At 40.1% G+C, this 24,368-nt stretch overlaps 2 protein-coding genes across 2 annotated transcripts; both read right to left on the reverse strand.

Moving 5' to 3' along the window:
- Window positions 1-1,185: 1,185 nt before the first annotated feature.
- swi5 (SWI5 homologous recombination repair protein) lies at window positions 1,186-5,146 on the reverse strand (the record flags this gene model as incomplete). The annotated part of the gene is made up of 5 exons (XM_079235719.1): window positions 1,186-1,250; window positions 3,516-3,610; window positions 4,245-4,348; window positions 4,430-4,478; window positions 5,049-5,146. 5 exons carry the CDS (start codon window positions 5,144-5,146, stop codon window positions 1,186-1,188), a joined length of 411 nt encoding a protein of 136 aa, XP_079091845.1.
- A 7,304-nt stretch (window positions 5,147-12,450) lies between these two features.
- On the reverse strand, window positions 12,451-15,992 carry LOC306751707 (protein FAM163B-like; the record flags this gene model as incomplete). The annotated part of the gene is made up of 2 exons (XM_079235327.1): window positions 12,451-12,891; window positions 15,900-15,992. The coding sequence occupies 2 exons, from the start codon at window positions 15,990-15,992 to the stop codon at window positions 12,451-12,453; spliced, it is 534 nt and encodes a 177-aa protein (XP_079091453.1).
- Window positions 15,993-24,368: the final 8,376 nt, after the last annotated feature.

Genomic DNA, 24,368 nt, shown 5'->3' on the forward strand with positions numbered 1-24,368 from the left:
GTGAGGCGAATCACAAATCATGATACAAAAAAATGGGATGAGCTTTGACCTGTAAATGAAAGATTAAAGAGCACACACACCTTTTCACCTTTCACTTACCACTCCACACAACGCCCGTTGACTCACAAACACACAGCCAAGCAAAGCACCATTAGGGCCCGGCGCTATCAGTCCAAGAAGACACATTATCAGTGGTTCTCAGACAGATAAGAGCACGCCCAGTATAGTCGGCTGCTATCCTTTGTGGTCTGTTCAGCATACTCACATTTACATGCAAGCAGAGCAGGATTGTGGAGTCTTTTTTCTTTAAATAATGGAAGCAAATAACCAATCCTTTTAAGTTAAACTTCAGATGGTACAGTGGAGAAAGACAGGAAACACCAGTGTGATAGTTACCCAATATCCCTTTCCCCTCCAGTAGAATAGAGTGATTAACATGACCGTAAGAGCGACATTAGCAAACTGATGTCATATTTTGGGTGGAATTCAGCAGGCATGTTATAGACAAGCTAAATGCATCCATTTCAATATTTCACTTCAATGCATTTACTTAATGGTTGGAGGAATGAATGTTACATATTGTCGGTGTATCGTAATACCTTCTGAGAGTTTATAGCACAACTATTTCAATTCACAAAATGTATGCTTAAAGCTATGATGCATCTAACTCTATTTCCATAGTGGACAATGAGGTGACAATACAAATGGGTACATAGTGTCTGTGGTGGTCTGACAGCCTTTATTTATTACATGTTATCGTCAGCTTACAAAGCATAATGTACCAAGAGCTAGTGCATTTTATTTTACACTTTAAGTTAACACTCCAGCACTCCCTCTTTTGATAAATAACCAACTAAAGTCCGAAAAGTAATAAACACTCATGCAGCCATTCTCCAGTTAATGGTTTGAGTAGATGGCCTCTGAAATATCTTGTCTGCATGCAGGGCCAGCTTAATTCTCCTCATATTATGCTCATTCCCACTTTTGAAATCCCTCTCGGTAAAGAGGTGAAAACAAAATCACCAAGAAAATGGGCGAACCTGGGTCTGCGAGAGCAAGTTGATGTCAACACAGTTCCTCCAAATCAATCCTCCCATCTAAAGATTCTTTGGCCTTTTCTCTTGAAGGCTCTCTCTCCTTGGTCAGAGGAACCAGTCTCACCACTGTGATTTCAGAGTTTTTTCTTCAGTCATCCAGTTCCAGACCAAAGTGGCTGTAGAGATCCCGCGTGGTGGCCCCCCTCACAGTAGCTGCAAGATATAGCAAAGTCAGGGTCAGGCACCTTCGGCGGATTACAGGGTCAACTCCCTCTAGTGTACTTTTCAAACCATCCTCAAAAACACTGAACAAAGATCACAGTACTAAACACTTTAATACAAGGCATGCACTTGATGAGAAAATTATATACAGTAGCGTTAAAATGCTATTGAAAAATAACCAATCTCCATATATATATATATATATATATATATATATATATATATATATATATATATATATATATATATATATATATGACAATGTCAAATGTATCATTCGGGAAACTCCTAGATTAAATAAATAGCTCTAAATGTCTGCAAATGTGTACATTTTAAAGATTTGTTAGGAGATGTGACAATGGCTTTAATGGCTGAGACAGACAGGGTACGAGACAAAAGGGACAGTTGTTTTAGGAGGGTACTGCAGGGCATCTCCTCTTGCCTCCTCTCACTCTTCAGACGGCCTTCCCCTCCCTCTCAGAACAACCACATACAACGGCAAGTGTTTTAGCATCGACTCTTTGTGAAAGTGTGTGTTTGAGAGAAAGAGCAGGATGGGAGGGACATAGAGGATGATAGCAAGTGCCTGTATTTGACAGTTTGTGAGTGTATGCATGCGTCTGCATGGAAGACAGAGATTGCAATTGTGTGTGTGTGTGTGTGTGTGTGTGTGTGTGTGTGTGTGTGTGTGTTGTGAAAGACTGCCATTGTGACGGAGGGAAAACACCACCTCCATTCACTAAGAGGTCATTATCATCCTGACTCGCCTCCGTACTGTACTGACTGAGAATTTAAAGAGATAGCAAGCTTTTAACTCACAGCATCGATTTAAAACCAGATAGCCTAGTTTTTTTCTTAACTAACAACTGCAGAAGTGGGAAATAAGTGACATTAAAGCATTTGAGGAAAGTACGACTGGTCTGTGTTGTTTCTGTGTATATAATCCACAAAGATCAGTCGACTAAATCAGAGGGTGTCCAGATTGTATTTGACACCACACAAAAAAGCAAGTGCATTTAAAAGTAGGCAAAAAGTCATGTTTGTTATGATGCATGCACAGACCAGAATGTGACTTGGCTGTGATTCACCAAAACCTTCCTTAATAAGAGTGTAATGCGTGACCTCCCTGCACACAAATAGGACAGGAATGCACACACAAGACAGGAATGAAGACCAAGGTTGTAGGAAGAAGATGAGGTGTCAACACAACTTTCTGATCTCTCTGAGAAATAATCAGTGATTCTAGTAAAGTGATTAAAATAGCACCAGGAAGTATTCCAATTTTAACAATATTAATATGCATGTCATCATATCATGGATGACAACAATGCTCATCAATATTAGCCAACATATTACTGGACACAGACCATGAAAGCACTCTTAGTGGCTTTAGGAGAGGCAACCAATGACATTTTCCGGGTAAGTGTTAATCTAATGGAATGAAGGCTTTATAGACAGGCCAACAGAATCTTAATGTCAACATAATCAGCGTTGCAGGATTAAATACTGGCCAGAGTTTTAATTAAGGCCTCAGAGGGAAACAGAGCCGTGTCTTTGTTGCCCTCTGGTGCCAGGCTGTACAACAACTTGACTACACTTTCCCTACAGGCTATAGTAGCAATACCTAATTAGATAATAGCTTTTTCAAATATGCCTTTGATGATCTACTTTTAAATAATTTGAATGTCAATTTCATCACACATAAAGATGAGCATTGCTTCATATCTGGTTTTAAGAGTACACTTCCATTTCTTTTCTCCACAGATATAATTCTAAGCTATAATATTTCATTGGTGCGTACCGATCAAAATACCATGAGGTATTAGACTGTGACAACAACAACATCAACAAATGTATACGCCCATGTGGTAAACATGATGTTGTCTTTGTTCAATATTTACACTCATCTCTGTAACTTAAGTAGTTTTAAGGATGTGATGACACCTTTGTACAGTTGGTTTTCTTTGGTCCAAATCACACCAGAAAAAAAAGCATATGGTTGTATGTCTCATCTAGTCTGTTCAGTGTTCACACAGCCTTATCATTAATGAGCCAAGAGGTTTAAAACATGAGTCAACTCATTCAACAGACAGTTTTGGTTAGCTGTCATTTCGCAACACAAATACATTTTCCACACCTCAGTTCACTTGGAAGAAACATTAGACCCATTCCTACACTCCCCATGTGACCATTATGCCGTTTTATTTGCTACTAAAGACTAGTGACATAAAATGTCTATACAAGTGTTTCTCTTACCAATACGGCCCAGGAGTGACTGTCCAATGTCTTTTATGTCATTGTATTCATGCAGCATATCAATATGCTGCTCCAGTTCCTCAACTCTGCATCCCCTGGAGAAACACACACACACACACACACACACACACACACACACACACACACACACACACACACACACACACACACACACACACACACACACACACACACAACTGGTCTCACAAAAAAACTAAACTAAAAAAATACATCAGATTAACAAAACTATGTGCAGGCAAGAAGAGTACACATGGGACACATGCATTAAAGTTAATTCATAGTATTATATATTTATTATTTGGGGACGACTGTGGCTCAGTGGTGAGCAGGGTCGTCCTTCAATCAGAAAACCGGCAGTTCGATCCCTGGCTCCGCTAGCCCATGTCGATGTGTCCTTGAGCAAGACACTTAACCCTAAATTGCTCCCGTAGCTGCGCCTACGGTGTATGAATGTAAGATAGTCCTGATGTGGCACCTTGCATGGTAGCTCCTCTCATCAGTGACTGAATGATTCCTATGTAAAGCGTCTTTGAGTATTCAGAAAAGCGCTATATAAAATCCAAGTACTATAATGGAGGGGATCAACACGATGGATTCCCTGCCCTCTCACACTAAACAGAATCATCAACACGGCATGCTTTTAGCATATCATTGAAGTTGGACCTCAAAGACTAAAATACATGAAGACTAAAACACAGCTGTACTCACTCAGCCCCCAGCTGTGCTATCTCTGTGTCCAGCTGCTCTCTTCTTCTCTCCAGCTCAGCTATTTCCTCTGCAGGGCTAACGTTCGCATTCTCTGTTACTTGAAGCTGTCAGGTGTAAAACAGACAACCATGATGCTGGGATGCACATGGATGTGTGTATTACAGACAGAGATGGGGTTTACTTACAGGAGATTTGAAGTTTGAGTGCACTCTCTTAAACGTTGAGGAGGGAGTTCTTGGGAGAGAGTGGAGGGGGCTATTGTTAAAGATAGGATATGTTAAACTTGATCAGAAAAATGTATAAAGAATAACATTTATTTGAAGTGGCTGGTTGCACGTTCAATCAGTTTTCATTAACTCTCAAAAAGTAATTTATAATGCACAATAATAGCAACAAAAGTGGTATTATCTGTGCGTACATATACAAACAACAACAGGTTTAAAGCAAGAGTGCACACCTTTCACAACACTGAGGGATTTCCCTTTGTTTAACAAACACATATCACTTTATAAGTTAATTGAACTCCAATGTAAACATAAATTTGTCTTCATAATTTTCCTAGCTATGGTTTAATAATGATAACTCAATCAAACCAAGCATTAGTCAGATGGATGGTATTAGATCACCATTGCAAGTAATTATCACATGGTTTTTCATTTAAATATATATAAACAACTGTGTTACGTTGCCGTATATATAGCAACGTAACACAGTTGACGTTACAGCGACAGCACCTATGCAATGTGTTGGGGGAGCATCACAGAGACACAGGACGACAATGTAAAAGTTAAAAGGTAACGTTACCTTTTCTGTGCTCCTTTCTTCGAGTCGTACCCCTCCGGTGTCGAAACTGGACACTTACTGTGGCTAGAGTGAGTTTCATCAGACTGCTCTGTGTTCATATCGTCTTAAATATAAAGGTAAATGTGGTACAACAGCTAATAGGAGCAGCAAATGGTCACCGAGAAAAGTAGGAAGTTCACAATTCGCGGCTGATGGAAAACAGACTCTTGATTGGTTCTTGAAACTGAGAGGCGGGACTTCCATAAATCCACTCTTCTCGCGAGAGTTCTGGGAGACTTTACACTTTCTGACACTTCTTAAACAATAATTTAACACCATCACTGTCCATAAACGACCTAACATGTAATTCTAATGTACATAGTAGTAATAAGCACTGAAGCTAAATCAAAACGGACTACTCGAGTTATGTAGTTTAGGTGTACATCATTAACGGGAGTTATAGATTACGTGACTCCAAAATAACGCACAACATAAACTGTTTTGTGACCATTTCAATGAAGTTGTTTTGTTACGGAATATTCGTCTTCAAGCTAAACTTAAGAGTCTGTAATTATTACAACCAGAGTCAAATCATGTGTTTGTCTGCGATGTATCAACCACGCCACTATCTTTAATAGACCACCAGATGGCGACAAAGTACAATTTAAGTTACCTCATATTTTTGCCTCCATAACGTCTCACTGTTGATTTCCCCTCATAACATAAATATTCTCTCTCTCTCTCTCTCTCTCTCTCTCTCTCTCTCTCTCTCTCTCTCTCTCTCTCTCTCTCTCTCTCTCTGCCTGTCTGAAACAACCCACTCCCTTGTTGACTGTGGAAAAAAAAGTAATAATCTGAAAGAGACGTGGTGGCATATATTCATGTGAACGTCTAAACTGCTACTCTGAACTGCTCACTGACAAAGCTGCCACTCAGACTTATTCAAAGCAACCAGCGGTCTAAATCCAAATCGGTGGTGGATTTAAAAAAAGCAAAAGGTTACGTTCAATCCACAAACACAGATACACACAGGCACACGTTTGTCCATCACATATACAGGCCCGGTACAGTTCCCGAGGGACGTACCAAAGGAAGAGGAACACAGCAACAGATTAAACTCTTAAAACAGAGAGAAGGACAGAGATGCAGAGCTCATAGAGAGAAGAAGAGAGAGGCAGCCAAAATGTGTATCCTGGGGAGTTGGTGTTGTGGGTGAGGAGGACATAACATTGAGTCCATTCTGTGTTGTGTCCTCAGGATTCATTGCTTATTTATTAGTTGTTATACAGAGACAGAGGGTCTGGAATGAAAAATTCAGACAGGAGGCATGGCCTTTTCTCCTTTTAGAAATCACAAGATTACACACACTGGCTGGTAATGGCTCCGGCACGCAGTCATGTGTGTGTAACAGAGAGAGGGAGAGATTTGTGGAGGATGTCCATTTCTCCACAAATCTGACACAGCAATATGCATCCCTATCTCTCTCTCTCTCTCTGTGTGTGTGTGTGTGTGTGTGTGTGTGTGTGTGTGTGTGTGTGTGTGTGTGTGTGTGTGTGTGTGTGTGTGTCTGTCTGTCTGTCTGTCTGTCTGTCTGTCTGTCTGTGTGTTGCATTTTCTGAATGGCTGCTTTACATCTTAGGGTTTCGTTAATTACGGAAACAGTGAGCACAGCGATGACAGGGACAATTGTTGTCGCAGCAAATGTTACATCTGCTGTTATTGCTAATGTGAGGAAGTGTTTGCGATGTTGGTTGTACTTTGGTCTTTAGTCTGAGGAAAGTGCTCCTTCCTAATGTGCTACCAACCTCTCAAAGCTTGGACTCACTCCCTGTGTTTATTTTAGGCAGTAATGTCCATATTGGTGGAGAGGGGTCCAGGAACACCAAGATAAAGGACTTAAGTACTGGCAAGGGATGTTCTGTATGGCCTCGCTATGCTCAAGAACACTTCTGTGTGTTTTATGCAAACATAATTAGAAGTTGTCAAGTGTGCAAGTGTGGATGGGTGAATTATTATTTGTTATGACAGATTGACTTAGAAGGGAAAGCACAGGTGTTGTTAATAACATTAATTATGACTCTGTTCTATTCAGGTGTCCCAGTAAGTCGTAACAGTGTGACAGTGAGACAGAACCCTGAGAGTAAAGCACCTAAAGGGAATACAGCCATCATTCATTTTATTTTTTCCACTTTTGTATTCAGATGTCTTTCTTTAGGTCCATTTTCTAGCGTTTTCTGAGCAAACTTCAACTACTGAGGAAGCCTGTTAGACGTGATTAACTTGTCTGGAAAATTGACACAGGCCTTTAAGAATGAACGTTAATGCGCAACACATTTGCATATTTCTGTCTTGTGACAGGCTTAATCAAATTTCAATTCCCTTTCGATATGTGAGTGTTTTTTTGTTTATGTTTTTTGCCCACAATCTACACAAAAAGAATAAATAAAACAGTGAACCATGATTTTTCGATACAGATGTCTAGGATATCAATTCATCTTTCACAGTCTGAAGAAAGTTGCATATGAGGCTCACATAGTGAAGCAGAATGTGAAAGGGTTGCATAAGTGGGAGGAGGCAGTGAGAAAAGTAAGTATAAGGAAAATTAGTGCAAGAGAGGAGAAAGCAATGGGAATCAGAGGAGGAGCAGCGGGAAGAGGCCAGGAAAGGAGGAGCAGGGGTAGTAAGCTTTGGTTTATAATGTTGGTTGGAAAGCCTCATATCTACCATGTTCATAATTCATGGAGGGCCAGCCACTCCTTTGTACTGCATCTACATTCCACTGCTGGGAAATTATGACCGGGAACCATCAAATAGCCCCACACACACACACTTAGCATGAAGTACTAAAGAGTTAGAGCAAGGGAGTTCACAGGGGACAGACAGGGTGAGAGGGAGTGAGCACACTGCTGCAGGATGAGTGGTAGATGAGGTGGATGATTCAAAGCATGTCATAAAACATCGATACACCTCTAAAGGCCGAGCTATACGAGCTCTGCTTACACTGGAGGCGATTATGCCTCTAAATAATTCACAAAGCCTGCACAAGCACTTATTCACATAAATACAGTACAAACTTTTATGCAAACAAATACATAAATAGATACAAAACACACATACACACACACACACACACACACACACACACACAGCTCCACATATAAATGCATACTCCTGCTATGCACCATACCAGTATATGAATCATCAATCACATTCTGGAAGGTTGGCCGGAGTGAACTTGGAGGGTAAAATTGCCGTTTATATTATCTTTTCAGACGCACCCAGAACCTTGGTGAAAGACTCTTTGATGGAAAGCGGCTGATAAATTGTTAGGCTGCTTTAGTTATGAGGCAGATTCTTGCTGAGCTGGACAGTGTCAGCTGTGATGGAAGGATGTCGCCACAAACCTCCAACCTCACTTTCACAACAACATCTCAATCAAAACAGTATTGATTCCCACATCAGGTGTTTGTGACTAAATGTTTCAGATGTCTTTACTTTTGACAGAGCTATAAATAAAGCAGTTATGTCTGAGCCAGGCTATACGCTAAATGGTTCTAGACCTCACACTGAGATGGGACGTTATCGGACAAGTAGTATCATCACATGTAAATCATAGTGACTGTAAAGAAAATAAATAAATACATTTGCAGCATTTTTTTCTTTGCGTGTGGAACGCTAGTGTGACAGTAATTCCCTATTACAGTGCAATTCATGTGGAAATAAATGAGAGTTTGAATGTAGCCACATTAAACAGAATCCATCATCATCTGAAAGGTTTTTTCATGTGCAGTACTGTTGTATTAATGCCATCTCAAAATGGCTATTCATGTCTCTGCCAGGGAGGTCTCAGTTTGATATCAGCTCCTGTACGCCTCCATCTGTCTGTGTGTTCGGTGGTATGTGCTATTTCTCATTCATTAGTTCTGACTCATCTTTCTAATAACTACCTCCATTTCCTCTCTAAAAAGAGTTTTCCGTGGTTTTCCTATTGTATGATTAGTCTGCTCGCCTCTCTGACTCATTTCGTTTATTGTCAGAATAAAGCTTCCCATTTTCATCTTTTAGCCGGATGACTTTGCATTGTGGCTATCATCTCCTCTCCTCTTACTGTCAGGTTGGTTTATCATCGCACTTAGGCATGCCATTCTTGTCTCTTAGCCCTCCCATTGAAATATGTTTGCCGTCACGCTGCTCACCTCGTCCCCTCAGGGCGGACTGGATCTGTGTGCAAACAGACCCAATCGCTGTTGCTGTGGTTAAAGGTTTGTCAGGCGTCACTTTTCTATACAGTTGCAGTCTAATGTTGACCTTTCACATGAAATAAAACTGATTTCTCTCTGAGACCTGTATGCTTTCAGAGAGTCACTTTTGGCTGCTGCTGGACAATAACAATAATTTTATCTCTGAGTTGAGATGACGAACAGATGTTGGCTTATTAGCTTCATCAACAACAAATAGCCAACATATGTGCCCGGCTAAACAGAGTTAAATTGCTTTTCATTATAGGATGGGACATTTTTTTATTTCAATTCTAAATCAGCTTATGGTGCATTATGGTCCTCTACATGAATATAGGTCTTCTACAACAGTGTCTTCTGCAGATTCAAACTCTTATTAATTAATTTTCTTGTAATATCTTCTTATCTTATATGTTTCTGTCAAGTAGGAGCTTTTGGTTGAGTCCACTGTTCACCATTTGGCAGCCTGCAGAATGGTCCGGTGGAGTCCAGCTGAGGCACATTCTCACTCCAGTCAACGTCCATTGATAAACCTTTAAATTATGCGGCACTAAAAGGACAGGATGCAAACATCCGTTTAAATGTAAGTTACTTGAATTGAATGAATGACCTCCCATGGCTTCTCATTACAAACCTTTGTGCATGATTATGAGCCACAAGAAAATTGTAACCAACATTTAGTTTTGGTGAAATTAACGGCAACAACATAACAGATGAGAAGGATTTTCACACCATTTTATTAGCAACAATGTGTCTGTTAGTTATATGTTAGAAACAAGGACAGAGACATTTCTGCTGTACTGTACTGAGTCTGAAAAACCAGCTGGATCATAAAATAAAGCAAGTAATTAAATACTGTAGGGAAAAAGCAACACTGCATTTGAATATACACTTGTAATAATATTAATAATTATAATAATACATTTCTCTCATAATTCTTTATGGCACAACATTTCCTGTGCAACTGTCACATTTGTTTAAAGGTAAAAGCAAAGCATTGAGAACTGTGTGTGTGTGTGTGTGTGTGTGTGTGTGTGTGTGTGTGTGTGTGTGTGTGTGTGTGTGTGTGTGTGTGTGTGTGTGTGCGTGTGTCTGTGTGTGTGTGTGTGTATGTGTGTGTACGTGCGTGTGTATTACTCATGTTGTGGGTACATAAATCTGTTCATACAGTCACATTGTGGGGACTCACCTTCCCTTTGGGGACACAATTCATCTCCCCATAATGTACATTATTACATTATAGGGTGAAGTTGGGTAAAGTTAGGTTCAGTTTAAGATTAGGATAGGGGTTAGGATTAGGCTGGTAGTAGTTATAGTTAGGTTAAATCTCCAGAAAAAAAATGTAAGTCAATGTAAAGTGGAACCATGACAGTGTGTGTGTGTGTGTGTGTGTGTGCGTGTGTGTGTGTGTGTGTGTGTGTGTGTGTGTGTGTGTGTGTGTGTGTGTGTCTTGGTTTATTTGCAGGAAAGCACATGTCACAAGAGGATAACTTGAAACAAAATCTCTCACTGTTTCACCCTTTGGGAATATAAATGAGCATGATTGCTGATAAAATTAACAAAGAGACAGAAAGAGAAATAGAGATAGAGAGAAAGAGAGAGGGGGAGGGAGAGAGAGGGAGTAAATCCAATAAGCTTCAAGCCCCTCACACTACCACAAGCATTTCTTCTTGATATCAAGCATTGAATAACTTTATTGTGTCCTGTGTCCATAATAAAACAGCCACTGCTCCTCCAGTCAGACTCGTCTATCCCGGCGCAGAAAACAAAAACAATCCCAAGAAGGAGCTCTCTGAGTACCTCAGAGGAAGAGCAAATATTCCTCAGTCCAACGAGTCGGGAGAAGAGAGAGACTGGAGTGTATGCTATGGACTGTATATTTATAGATGTGCCTTTAAAAGTGAATTAATTTTTAGCCCATGTATCCATATATCAACAAACACAGAGACGGCACAATGAATGCAGTGAAGAGTCCCCACATTTAAATGTCACTTAAAATGAATATATCTTAAGTTAAACGTGTTACTGCTCTGACTGCCACCTACAACTTCAGTCTGTGTTATAACATTTATCAGTCAAATAAACAATTACAAAAAAGCGTTTGTCACGTCATCTGGTTGGGTCATTCTTTGCATCAGCGTGGATTTAAAGGTAAAGTAGCAAACTAATACAATCCCTTCACCCTTTACAATACATGTTTAAAATGTTATTGCAACCCACCACTGGGTTCGGTATACATATAGGGGTGACAGACTGTTTAATTGTATGGAATAAGAGTAATGGTATAACAACTGATCGAGTTACAGACACACACACACACACACACACACACACACACACACACACTCACACATGCATGCAAGCACACAAATGCAAGAACCTACCCCCCCCCCCCTTTGGCACCTCGTCCACCCTGCCTGCAAGAACACAGAGGTCTGCCTCTGCTGAATACTGTGCTTACACTTTGTGTTGTCAGCAGGCGCTCAGAGAAACCAGCCTCCCGTCAAACTGGAGACCTCTATGAAAGGATGTGGAAAACAAGCAGGGATTTCCATCTTCTGTGAGCCCTTTATGTCGTAAAATATCATGGCCTAAGCTAAGTCTATCTGAAATGTCAGTTAAAATCTCTATAATCTGGAGATGGAGGAACAGACAGATCATCTCATCATAGGAGAGGGAAACACTGGACTTCTCTAATCATATTAGCAGCTATGGCAGAGAGAAAATCCCTGCCGATTATGTCATTTTGACATGGCAGGAATCTGTGTATCTTTCAGGCCACGGGTACAAGAGTCCACAGAAAGTAGGGCAACACACACTTCATCAAACCACAAAACAAATTCCATTCTTATTTTTACAAAAGAGCTATTGAAAAAGAATAAGAAAAAAAATCAAGAAGTTCACGTCATTGGTAAATTAACACTTTTTACTTTAAAGTACTTTAAACTCTATAGTGGCCCAAGTGTGAGGTCCTGGACTTGAGCATAGAATCTTTGAAAATCATGTCCTGAGAGCCATCTGATTCCTCCATTTCGCAAGAGGTGACCAGTAGAACGAGACCAGACTACATCAGACCATACTAGACTGGATTAAACTGGTCAAGACGACAAAAAGTCTGACTCAAGCCCAGTTCGGAATGGGCCATCCCAGTTCATCAAGCATGAATTTACACCAAACTCACGCAGCTAAACATCTGTGCTGATGCTACAGCTGCGGGTGAACATGTCTCTCATTGTGACCGACCGGCCGAGGTTTGGTTTACGGTAGTTTGAAATGTTCACAGGCACTGGCAGGTCCAGATCCTGCTGCTGGACGCTGCGGTAGCTAATCCGGTCACCTCCGTTCCTCAACCCATCTGGTTGATGGTGGATCTGCGGCTGAGCAGGAGGCTGGAGGTAGAAAGGCATCTCATAGTGCGTACAGGATGGACAGAAGGTCTGTGAGCGTGTTAGTTTCCTGGCCAGTGGAGGGGTGGAGAAAAGGGCGGGGCCATTCGGGATGGAGGATGCAGCGGCCGTCGCCGCCACAATGTTGTGATTGGAGTGGACCGGTGGGAGGCGGGACGTTACAGCAAAGTCTGGCTCCTCCTCCTCCGACTCGGACTCTTCCTTCTTACAGCAATAATACTAGTGTTGGGAGAGAGGATGCAGAGCAGAGATGAGGTAAAAGGAAGGGGAGAGAGACGGGGGAAATAGTTTAGGTAAAAAGGTTCCAAATTATGTAAATTGTAATTGGTGAGGGAGAGGAAGAGGGGAGTTAAAAGGAGACATAACAGACTGCTAGGAACAATAAAGAGAAAAATAAGAGAAAGTAAGGGACATGTATTACACTGAAATGTCAGCATGACCAAACACAGCCAAACAAATGCTTTGGCAAATTAGTTTATGTGCACTATCCGCCCAATAAAGTTGATGCCTGCCTCTATATTCTAATAACTATGGTAATGTGGTACTATTTTACAATACTTGCAACCAGAAAGCCAGAGGTTTTGTGCATATTGAGTAGGAGAAAATGTCAAACAACAAGCACTATAAAATAAATGTTGTTTAAATTAATGTATCCACACATTTAACAACAACGTAAGATTTGTCTGGTTAGCACACTAACCATGGTAACCATGGTTAGTGTGCATTCACCCAACAGTCTTTAGAGCGAGGATGTCTCATAATCTAACCCCGCTTCAGCCTATTTCCCTATCCCACATGGCCCTATCAATGATCATAGGCACGTGTGCTACAGTATGATGTCAAAAAGGTTTTGTCTCTCGATTATTTATTTTCATCGTGCCAAATCCAGTTCAAATTACAGTTCAAACAGTGGAAAATTTGGATTTGCTATTTCTGGTCCACAAAATGTAGCTTACACATTCCTGGCCTCCTGCCAACTAATATGAAGTCATATTTTGTGTATCAGTTTTGATTTTTGCTGTGAAATATAAGAATCCCAAAAACTGTAGTCAGCTCGAAGTGGAAAGGATTATTTGATCTCTACTAAATGTTACCTTAGTTTTCGCTTGATCTTGGTTTGTATAGTGCTTTTACCCAGGTACTTTACAATTTGCCTCCCATTCATCCATTCACACACATTGGCAAGCTATTAGCCTATGAGGCCCTAACCTAACCTTTGGGATCAATTCGGACTAACTCCGTAATTAAACCTGTTGAGCCACAGGCAACTATCTGAGAGTAAGTTTTACATCCAATGATTAAGGTGGAAAATGTCTCTGGCCACTGTTCAGAGCTCTTGAATCCCTGTGTAGGACAATTATTTTGCAATAGCCACATGTTTTGCCACGCATATTAATGTACAAATCATAACATCATTTGTATTTGTTCTGTTCTATTTAAACTCCATTAAGTATTTTTTTGGCATTAAAATATGTATAGTACTGCTCACCCCATTCTGCAGCATTCACTGTCAATGTCAGCCCATTGTTTTTTTCTTGTGTATACTACAGCTAAATAAACAGTACCCTGAGCTTCCCACATGTTAAAATGGGTATGACTGGATACTCTTTTTGTCAATACAAACCTTCTTTGGTCTGAGTGGGTATAATGCAGTGTAATTTCTAGGTTCACTTTCAGGGTATTTAGACTGCTACAGTTGCAGCTTGTAAAGCTACAAGAGTGTGATGTTTCAACATAACTTGAGAGTACAGGGCCTGTCTAAGACCAGTGATATGAACATCAAAGCACAACCCCAACGAAAGATGGGTAGCATCATGAGTTTTAAAACACAAAATGATCATGAATCTGAAGTCTGTCACACAACTAATGTGAAACAAAGATAAAATGTATTGGAAAATATTTGATTTGATTGCACATTTTATTCTGGCAGCCTTGGAATAGATCGGTTCATAATTTGGTCTCAAAGATCAGGATCAAGAACTACTGACTGCCATTCAGTGAGTTTTTTTGTCATTAATGTTACTTTGAGGAACTTTTACCTGGTCAGGAAAGTCTCAATGTAATACTGGTGCCTCTATATGACTTATGCAATTAAACAACACCATCAGCGAGTGAAACTGGCTATTCTTGGGCTGGATTCCACACAAAATCAGAAAACCATGCAGGTTCATGAAACCCCTTCAGCTCAAACTCAAGGTCTCCAGCAGCGACCAGCGCACCGTGGACAGGCCCAGATCCGGACCAAGCTTCACTGCTGCCCTCGACCTGCAGTCAGCGCTCAGGCAGGAGGTCGAGAGCTCTGCTTCCGGCAGCAACGGCTCTTCCTCTGACCAGGAACAGAGCTTTACCTCGCTGCCCGTTCCAGCTGGGAGTCAACACCGACACCACACTGCTGGAGACTCAGGTTTTATTGCTACCAATTTAATTTGATGCACTAGGATCAACAAAATCAACAAAAAAATTAAAGTTCCTCACAGTAGCTTTAAGTATACGCTTTAGCCACGCTAGCTAGAGCTGGCAATGTCGGTCATTTGGATGGTCTGTCCACTACTTTGGTCCAGACTCTCAGCTACTATGAGCTGGATCATCAAGATATTTGGGCCAGAGATTAATTTTCCCCTCAGGATGAACTGTATTAGCTTTGGTGACCCCCTGACTTTTCTTCTAACCCCATCATAAGGTCAAAACATTAATTTATATATATGTACATATATACATATATATATATATATATATATATATATATATATATATATATATATATATATGTACATATATGTTTCGATATAGAGCTGCTAGCATGACTGTAGACTCATAGCTTTGTTGAATTCTACTTTAGTGGGTTTGTTTGTAATTTTAAAACAATTCAACAGACTCCGGTGAAATTTGATGGGTGTTATGTCCACTATGGGACACGGAATACACTATTTGTTTTAGGTTTTGAATGTGTCAGCAGTCAGGAGATTCTCTGACAGGCTTTACAAGTCTTTAACTATTTAAACCATTCTCCAAACAGCACGAATCAGACACCAAAAATGAATGCTGCTACACTCCTAAATTAAACATTTTGGTTGAAAGAAATATGTTATTATCCTTGGTAACTGAAGGTAACAAAAACACTTTCACAGATTAAAGCAGTTATGACTATCAGCAAAGTGCTATACTCAATGACATCCCTTACTTGCAGCTCTGCAGACTTTCACAGGAAAAACAGTCTGTGGCCTCACCTGCAGCCTACAGTAGCACAATACTGCGATGATAAGGAGTAATATAACTGTAGCTAGAATTCCACCAGTGATGACCACTGTCCCGGCTGTCATTCGAATGGCTCTCCATCAACACCCTGCAGAGAGCAAGAAGAAGGAGAGGAACAGAGATAGAGATTGAAAGCAGGGGAAAGAGGAGGGAGAGTAAGGAGTGAGTGTTAAAGGAATGACGGTGGAAAAAGCACACAATTCATCAGCACAGTGACTTCATTAAGTAGTGTGTGTCATCTTAGTGCTGCTTATTGAATTATCCAGCAGTTAGGAGACATGTAATAACATAATCCTACAAATGCTGCTCATAACATTGACAGGATCTCAGGCTGCAATGTAGAAAAAAAGGAAGAGTGACAGAGAGGGAACTCTTGAGGGAGCGCATGATGAGAGGGATATGATGAATAGATATGAAATGGAGAGACCAAATGATGGAGGTGATGAAGACGGTTGTGTGAGAGATAGATGGGCAGAGGTGAGACAAAAACAGTGGGCAGATAGAAAGGAAGAGGCGTAAATCAGAGAAAGACGAAAAAAAGGTAAGACGATAGAGAAAGACAGGCTGTGCTTCCTAACTATTCATGATGTAAAATGTAGTTTGTTCCAGCTGCATAGTATAGAGAAATGCCCAAAAGTACTAGATGGCGAGTGATGTTAAGGTACAGTTAAGAAGAAAAATGTGGGAGCATATATATATACACAAATATATATATATATATATATATATATATATATATATGTGTATATATATATATATATATATATATATATATATATATATATATATAACTATGAGTCATACTATAACTATGAGTCATACTATACTCATAGTATATTTACGTATATATATATATATATATATATATATACATATATATATATATATTTATATATATATATATATATATATACATAAGTACATATAAGGAGAGAAAAACAATTCTCATTTTTTGCTCAGATTCAACAATGAGCAGATCGAAAAGAAGCAATAAATGTAAGGTACTGTGCAAAGTGGACAGAGAGAAAGATCAGGACCTTTTTTTGTATCAATCAGGGGAAACATTTAACCGGACAGCTGTGGGTAACCTGTGAACTCTGACCGTATGATACCGTATATCAGAGGTCACACAAAGACAAATGGAGATGCTGACCTGAGAGCGTTGAGCTCGTATTCACCAATCTCTGGAGAATTACATGGCAGACCTACATTTACTGTCATCTGTTTTTTTCATCTTTTTTTTTATGCGATTGCATCGTTTCTTTTTGTTACTGCAAAAATGGCATGTTTCATTTGTATTTACATGTAATTTATTCCAGGTAGTATAGCTGTTCTTTTGTGTGATTCACAAAACATACTTATTGTTATTCGGATGGACAGAGTTACAGTTCGGTTTTCCACGCAGATAGAAATGAGCTGGGGTGAATGCTACAGACGTCCTAAGAACATTTGCTGAACTGACCTCATTCTCCATTTATTAGATCAATGCTTCCCTTTAATTACCTCCTTTCAGTCCCTACAGCAGCTGGATTACGGGAAGAAGCCTTGAGTCTAGTCTTTAAATATGAATTTTACTCCTGAAAGAAGCATAATCACAAACATTGTAATGTCATTCAAATTGTCAAAAGTAATTATTTTCTCTGCCTTCTCCTTCACTGTAACGTATTTGAGGCTGTCACTTAACTGAAGAGTTTGAACACAAAATGCAGTACATTTTTAACGGAACTAATAATCGCATTATAGAAAGAGCATAATGTACTACAACTATGATAATTATAATACACTAAGATCCTTGCAGAACATGTCAGTGACCAGCAATTATGAAGTATTATGACACTTGACCCTATGTAATTATAGCATGCTTCATAATGTGTTATGATTATTATTAAATCACCAATAAAATCACTTCACCAAAGCAGTGAATTGTGTATTCCTACAAACCCATAATCTTATAAAGTTTAGTTTCCACCTATCTCCGAACTTAACATTGTTTGTGTTGCCGCGCCCTTTTGCCCTTGTCTTGCAAGTGTCTGTATCTTTTTGCACACCGGACAATGATAACAAAAAAAAAAAAAAATATATATATATATATATATATATATATATATAACAAAGTTGTCACTCTGTTCCCAGGTTTTGTAACATTAGTATCTATTTTGGGAAAACCCTGCGGACCCTTGACAGATGTGGTTAGAGACCTTTTTTCTCTTCATTACATCCACAATCTGGAAGTGTCATAGGCCTACACCATCACACTGCATTGTGGATAATTGCCCGAAACCAAAAATAGGACAGCAGGCTTGTTGCTAAGCTATGACTCAATAGTGCAAACCATTATCAACAGCAAGCACACAGCAGTATGGACCGGTTCTTGTTAAGATGCACCTCAACTGTGACATGGACTAAAATTTCTGAAATAGAAAAAGTGGAAAAAAGAACCAGGACTGCCAAAGTCATGGAGCTTGTGAGGTAAACAAACTTTTTCTACGTACCGAGTTCGCACTTTCCATCGTCTCTTTTCCAGTTTCCACTCTCCATCAGCATCCCTCAGCCTACTCACATACACTTTACTATAGTATAGTGTGTGTTCTATTCACCAAGTGACTGACAGCTCTGACCTTCTCACCCTGAAACACCTCTAAACCATGTTGAATTCCTCTGTGGCTAACTTGTCTAAACCATATTAGCATTCATTGTGATATGTTTCTCCAGAGACGCTCTATGAAGTTAGAATGGATCAGACTGTCTCTGCAGGAGCTATCTGCCCGGTCTACAAACACAACACAGCTCCTCTCCCCTCAGGCTGGAACACAGCTGGACTCTAATCCAATTCGCCGGCCACACAGTCCACCAACCAAATCAATATGAAGGAACAGCAAGTACAGAGCATCACCGGGAAATGTGGTGATTTGGGGAGATTTCTAGTGTCAGGAAAAGAGAACGGGGAAAGGAGAGTTTGAATGTTTGTCTGACACTTCGGTGAAGAGTCATTGATGTAATAGGCCCTTTTCACAGCAGCCATTTTGGCATGTCATAGCAGCGTAAACACAGGTGCAATTGATAACATTGATTATCATCCAGTTACATTTAGCGTCACAGCTATTCCAGTGATCCAAAATGCGCAAGACCAGGGCCCGGCCCACCTTAATGGAACCATAATAGATTTGTATCAATTACACCTGTGTTTACCCTGCAATGACATGTAAAATGGCTGCTGGGAAAATGGCCTATATACTGTAGGCCTCTAATCAAGTCTTCTCTAATTGCTAAATTAGAGTTTTGTTAAATATAAAAAATCTATCTCTACTCATAATGATTAACCTATAGCTGCACTAATCCATACGTTATCCATTTTTTTAAATTAACAGTGAATCCAAAACCCCTAGAGAATTATCACCCAACTCTGCAGTTCCCCTCATCTGTATTAAGGGTTTAGCATCTTTTAGCTCTTTGTTTAGTTGCAACTTTGCTGTTTTGGTTCAGCTGTCTGCCAGCACCAAACTGAATTAGTGACTAGCTGAGGAATAAAGTAGAGCATTTAGCGGCAAGAGAGGCAGACAATTCCCTCCAAATATTGGATTTAAGTTGACCAGGTGGCCAAACACATGACTCCAAATGAGTGTTGCCCTGTTTCTGCTTGATGAGATAACGTAGAATTATATCAATATTGTATTTACAGATTATTCTACTGTTTCCAGGTGGGGAAAAATAAATCAACTATTCCTGCTTTATAGACATAACAATACAGTCAGATACCCTGGCATTTCTTACCAAAAGCAGTTATTTCCACACAATTAATACAACCAATGAGATAAGTTTCCCTGAACTGGCTTCAAGAAAAACAATCAATGACATTTCTTTATGTATTTGTTGATACTGGTGTAGAATTTCAAAAGACCAAATATTCATATATTATGCTAATAAAATATATTTGTATCGATACACCTGTGGACCTGTCCATGCTATGAGCAATATTTCCTGTGGTGGTATTGAACTGTTTCTCTACAAAATTGGTGCTACTCCTTAACGCCTGACCCTCTCTAAGAAGTGCACACACAGAATAGTGTAAGGAAAACACACACACACGATACATAATGCAGAGATACACCACACATGTGTCTTTGCATTACAAAAAAATGACTCAAAATCTTGACAAGCTTGTAGACAGAGCCAATGTACACAACCAGTGACACAAGAAAAGACATTACTCCTCTCTTAACCATCCTCCACTGGGTGTACACACACACACACACACACACACACACACACACACACACACACAGGCGCACACTCAGACACACACACACACACACACACACACACACACACACAGCATTAGTTACTTTACAGGGAAGGCAGACAGTGTTTATCTCTCGGGGCTCCCTTAAGCAGAACAGTGTGTGAAAGATGTGTTGCAGCGAAGCAGCGAACAGTGTTAATTATTTAACCACACACCCACACACACACACACGCTTGCAAACACGCATGTCAGACTTCATTGTGAAATAAAACTGGAGAAAGGCAAACATGTCTGCTCAGTTCCTTTAGCTGGTGTTCGTCCACAGGAATGACAAGAGGTTAGTAATAAGAAGAAGAACAGCAGTGGACACACGCACACAAAAACACACACTAACACTCACATGCAATAATTTTAGTACTAGCTAACATGCTCAGACAGTGGGCTTTGGAATGAATTGCCACGCTTTGATGAAACATGGCAGGGATCACAGCAGAGGTCTTGCTAGGAATAATGGCTGTTGACAGGCTTTCAGTAGAATGGGGGAGAAGCACAGAGTAGGTGGTGGATTCGAGTCGTACACAAGAGACAACAACATGCCCCGAGAACAACGGGATGAGCCTTATTACTGCTGTCGCTGTCAAAGAGTGATTTCACACATATTTGCAGCGATATCCAAAGACACAGTCCATGCACACATGCATGGCTCGCTAAAGCAATGACGCGAGCCAGAAAAAATGTATCTGTGTTTAAAAAGTTTAGTGAATGCCGTCCTTCAGAGTGCTGAGGTCTCTCTGCCAGGTGTTAGTTTTCAAGCTCTTAAACAGTCTTTGATAACAGAGCTCCAATCTGATAAAACCAAGAAACCTTCTTTGGGACAAAATCAGTTTAATTACAGCTCTTTGTCCTCGATTAGTCTACCCTCTTAAAAACTGTGCAATCAAATAGTATTCAACCAGTGTTCGCAAAAAATAATCAACAACATCCACCTACAGTGTGCATCATCTCATCAGAGGAGATTTTAAATGAATGCAAATTTCCATTATGCAACATTTACCACATCTACCATCACTTACATGTTGATGTGTGATCATGAGGGTGATGCACCATCATGAGGACAATGGAGCGCCACTGTGATCCACTTTGTACACTTCATTAATGTTCCTTTGGAGCACAACCTTTCCTGCTGTGATATGCTGGTGATACAGATGTGCAGCTTTAAAGGAATAGTTTAACCTTGTGCCAGGGTGCGGTGCGGTTAGCTTAGCTTAGCATACAGGCTGGAAGCAAGGGGAACCGGCGAGCCCGACTCTCTCTAAAGTTCACAAATCTGCATAGCAGCTGTCTTTATGCTAAACTAAGCAAATAGCCTCCTGACCCAAGCTCGACTATGAATAAGCATATTTCTTGAACTGTCCTTTGAGGACTTTTCAAATAGAAAGGATTTCTTTTTTCGACTGGATCAAATAGGAGACGATCGGAGGGTTTTCCCTGGCAAACTTTTAGATTCTGCTTTAGTAAAATAACATTTTTAATTGCAATTGATGTTAAAGTTCTAATTCAGTTGATTTTCTAAAAAAAATATTCTGAATACATACACACAATAACATTTCGCATACAAATGATACCAAAGCCTGAAGAAGTTAAATGCATGAAAATGAGCGTTACCACTGATGTGATGGTGCAACATTGATTTGACTGGATGCATATTTATTTATTTAGTTTTTAATCTCCATTAAGCCTCAATGCAAGCAGTAATATAAACCCCAAAAAGCTTATAAATTCCTCCTTAAGCCTTGTCATAATATTATCCTGTCTGGCTGCACTGACCATGGCTGCAGCAGCCCTTGATTTTCGCTCTCAGGCTTCTGGCTCACCCTGTTCCAGCATAACATTTCACAAGGCGTACAAAAAAAAAAGTCTTTTGCAGCCGTTTCTTTGTGTCCCTGCACTCAACTCCTACCTCATTCCTCCACTGAAAAGCACTGGCAAGCTTAGCTCACCCCCAACTCTGACCTTGAATCAGGTACCCGGGAAATCCCAAAGGCTGTAGGAGATAGAGAGAGAGAGTTTGGGGTTGTGGATGAAGAAAACACAGTAACTAGTTTTCTTGTGTAGCCATGATTGGAAACAAGGAGTAGTTTTATCCCTTTCATTACCCAGGCAACGTTTCTGTAATTAGTGCCCCTCTGCGGATGATACATCATAAAAATGGCTCTCGGCTAGTATGAATATAGCACCACAAGGACATTTGAAAAGAAATAAATGGTGACCTGGGGGTCTCTTCATTTAATTACATAGCTCACTAAATGTCCCTCATCCATCTGAATGACCTTGCTTCGTTGCTCTTCCAGTTCAAATTGCATGCTGATGTAATGTAACTTTAAACGTGATACGCATGCACTGGAGCCGACGGAGCATGCCCTTCCTTGTCCACGACATCCTGTATTTTATCCTTTTCCCCCCCCCCTCTGGACTCCCAATCCATTTTTAGGAATATTTGACAATGTCATGGCAATATGATATTGTAAAACTGTAGAAAATTAAGTCTTTCCAAAACTTCATCATGTGCAGAATTGCCCCAAAATGCCACTTTAGGTTTTGTCTCAGTTTTCTGGATTTAACCTCTGAAGTTAACAATAAATAATTATGCAGGCAAAACCCAAAGTGTTCCAAATTAAATATTCCAGTAAAGAACCTCTGCAAGTCAGTTCTCTCAAAGTCACAGTGTCCTTTATTCTGCCCTCTTCTCCCTCTTAGCTATAAATATCTTTTGACTAATGTAATATAGATTTAGCATGCATAATCAGTATGGGATCTACTATAACTGTCACCTGTATTTACCCGAGTCCGTGGCAGAAGTAGTCAGCTCTACTGTTTTGTACAGAATGTAATGGAAGATGGATTGTTTCCCAGTAATCGACTCCTGGAGAAAATCAAGTTATGAGGAAGCTTTTCTGAGTAGCTTCACATGATCCAGTGTAACAGAAGAGATGTTCATGGGTGTGTGTGGTGCAATGTAGCAGCAGACAGACTTCTCATTTTGCTGCACTTTTAAAAAGGGACAATGCCTCTTTCACTTTGAACTGTCTAATTTTAAACTGTAGATGAAAATATAACAAAACCATATTTTTAAAGGATGTCATCTATCGATCCATCAGTCTGAGTACATTATTTTTTGACAACTGTCCTATCCCCGGAATGGTTGAAGAAAATGAGCTTTCACTTTCAAATCATCTCAAAATAATTGCATATAATCACATTTTGTCAGTCTGCCATTGCACTTCCTGCTCCTCCCCTCTGCAATGTCGTGTTCCACCCTCTGCTGTGCAAATAATACCACTAGTCTGTGTGTGACAGGCTATAATCTTGGCACCAGCAGGAGCCAAAGTTGGCTCAGAGATATAACCATTCTTTGAACTTCACAGTTGATGGATTGAACAGCAATTCTTAGCCTTGAAACTGAGTGATGCAAGCAGTGAAAAGGTTTCCTCTGCACACTTTAGCTTTTGTCATGGAAATAGGTGGACTTAAGAGGTGATGTTCAAGGGTTTTAAAAGGCCTTGCCAGTACCTATATTAAATACCTTAATATTTACATTTGGCCAAATATAATGAGCAAGTTTAATCACTTTACAGAGCACACATACATTCTAGAGACTTAGGTCTGTGTATAGTATACAGCATCACACTGACTGTTGCCAATTCAAGAATCAGCCACTGATCACTAGTGTCACAAGTGTTGGACTAGCCGCAAAAACTACAGCCAGGTCAGTTACAGAGGCTTAATGATGGCCAAGCGCCACCGGATGGAGAAGTGTCAGCGTGGTGCATCGAGGCCATTAGATACACATGGTAATGAAGCAACAATTGCAACCAACACACTGCATAAAAACAGACTTAGTGGAGAATATAAATAGAATGTGTGCAGACCTTTGTTCAACATGCCATAAGTCATAGTTGAGGCAAGTCCACATACTTGTACTTTTCAGGTGAGCAGAGAAGTTATGTTTGATGCTAGAAAGCAAACTATTTATTCCAACATCATCACCTCCTTCTCATCACACACACACACACACACACACACACACGCACACACACACACACACACACACACACACACACACGCACACACACACACACACACACACACACACACACACACACACACACACACACACACACACACACACACAACTTCACCA

This window comes from Taurulus bubalis (assembly GCF_910589615.1).
Source record: "Taurulus bubalis genome assembly, chromosome: 19".
Lineage (NCBI taxonomy): Eukaryota > Metazoa > Chordata > Actinopteri > Perciformes > Cottidae > Taurulus > Taurulus bubalis.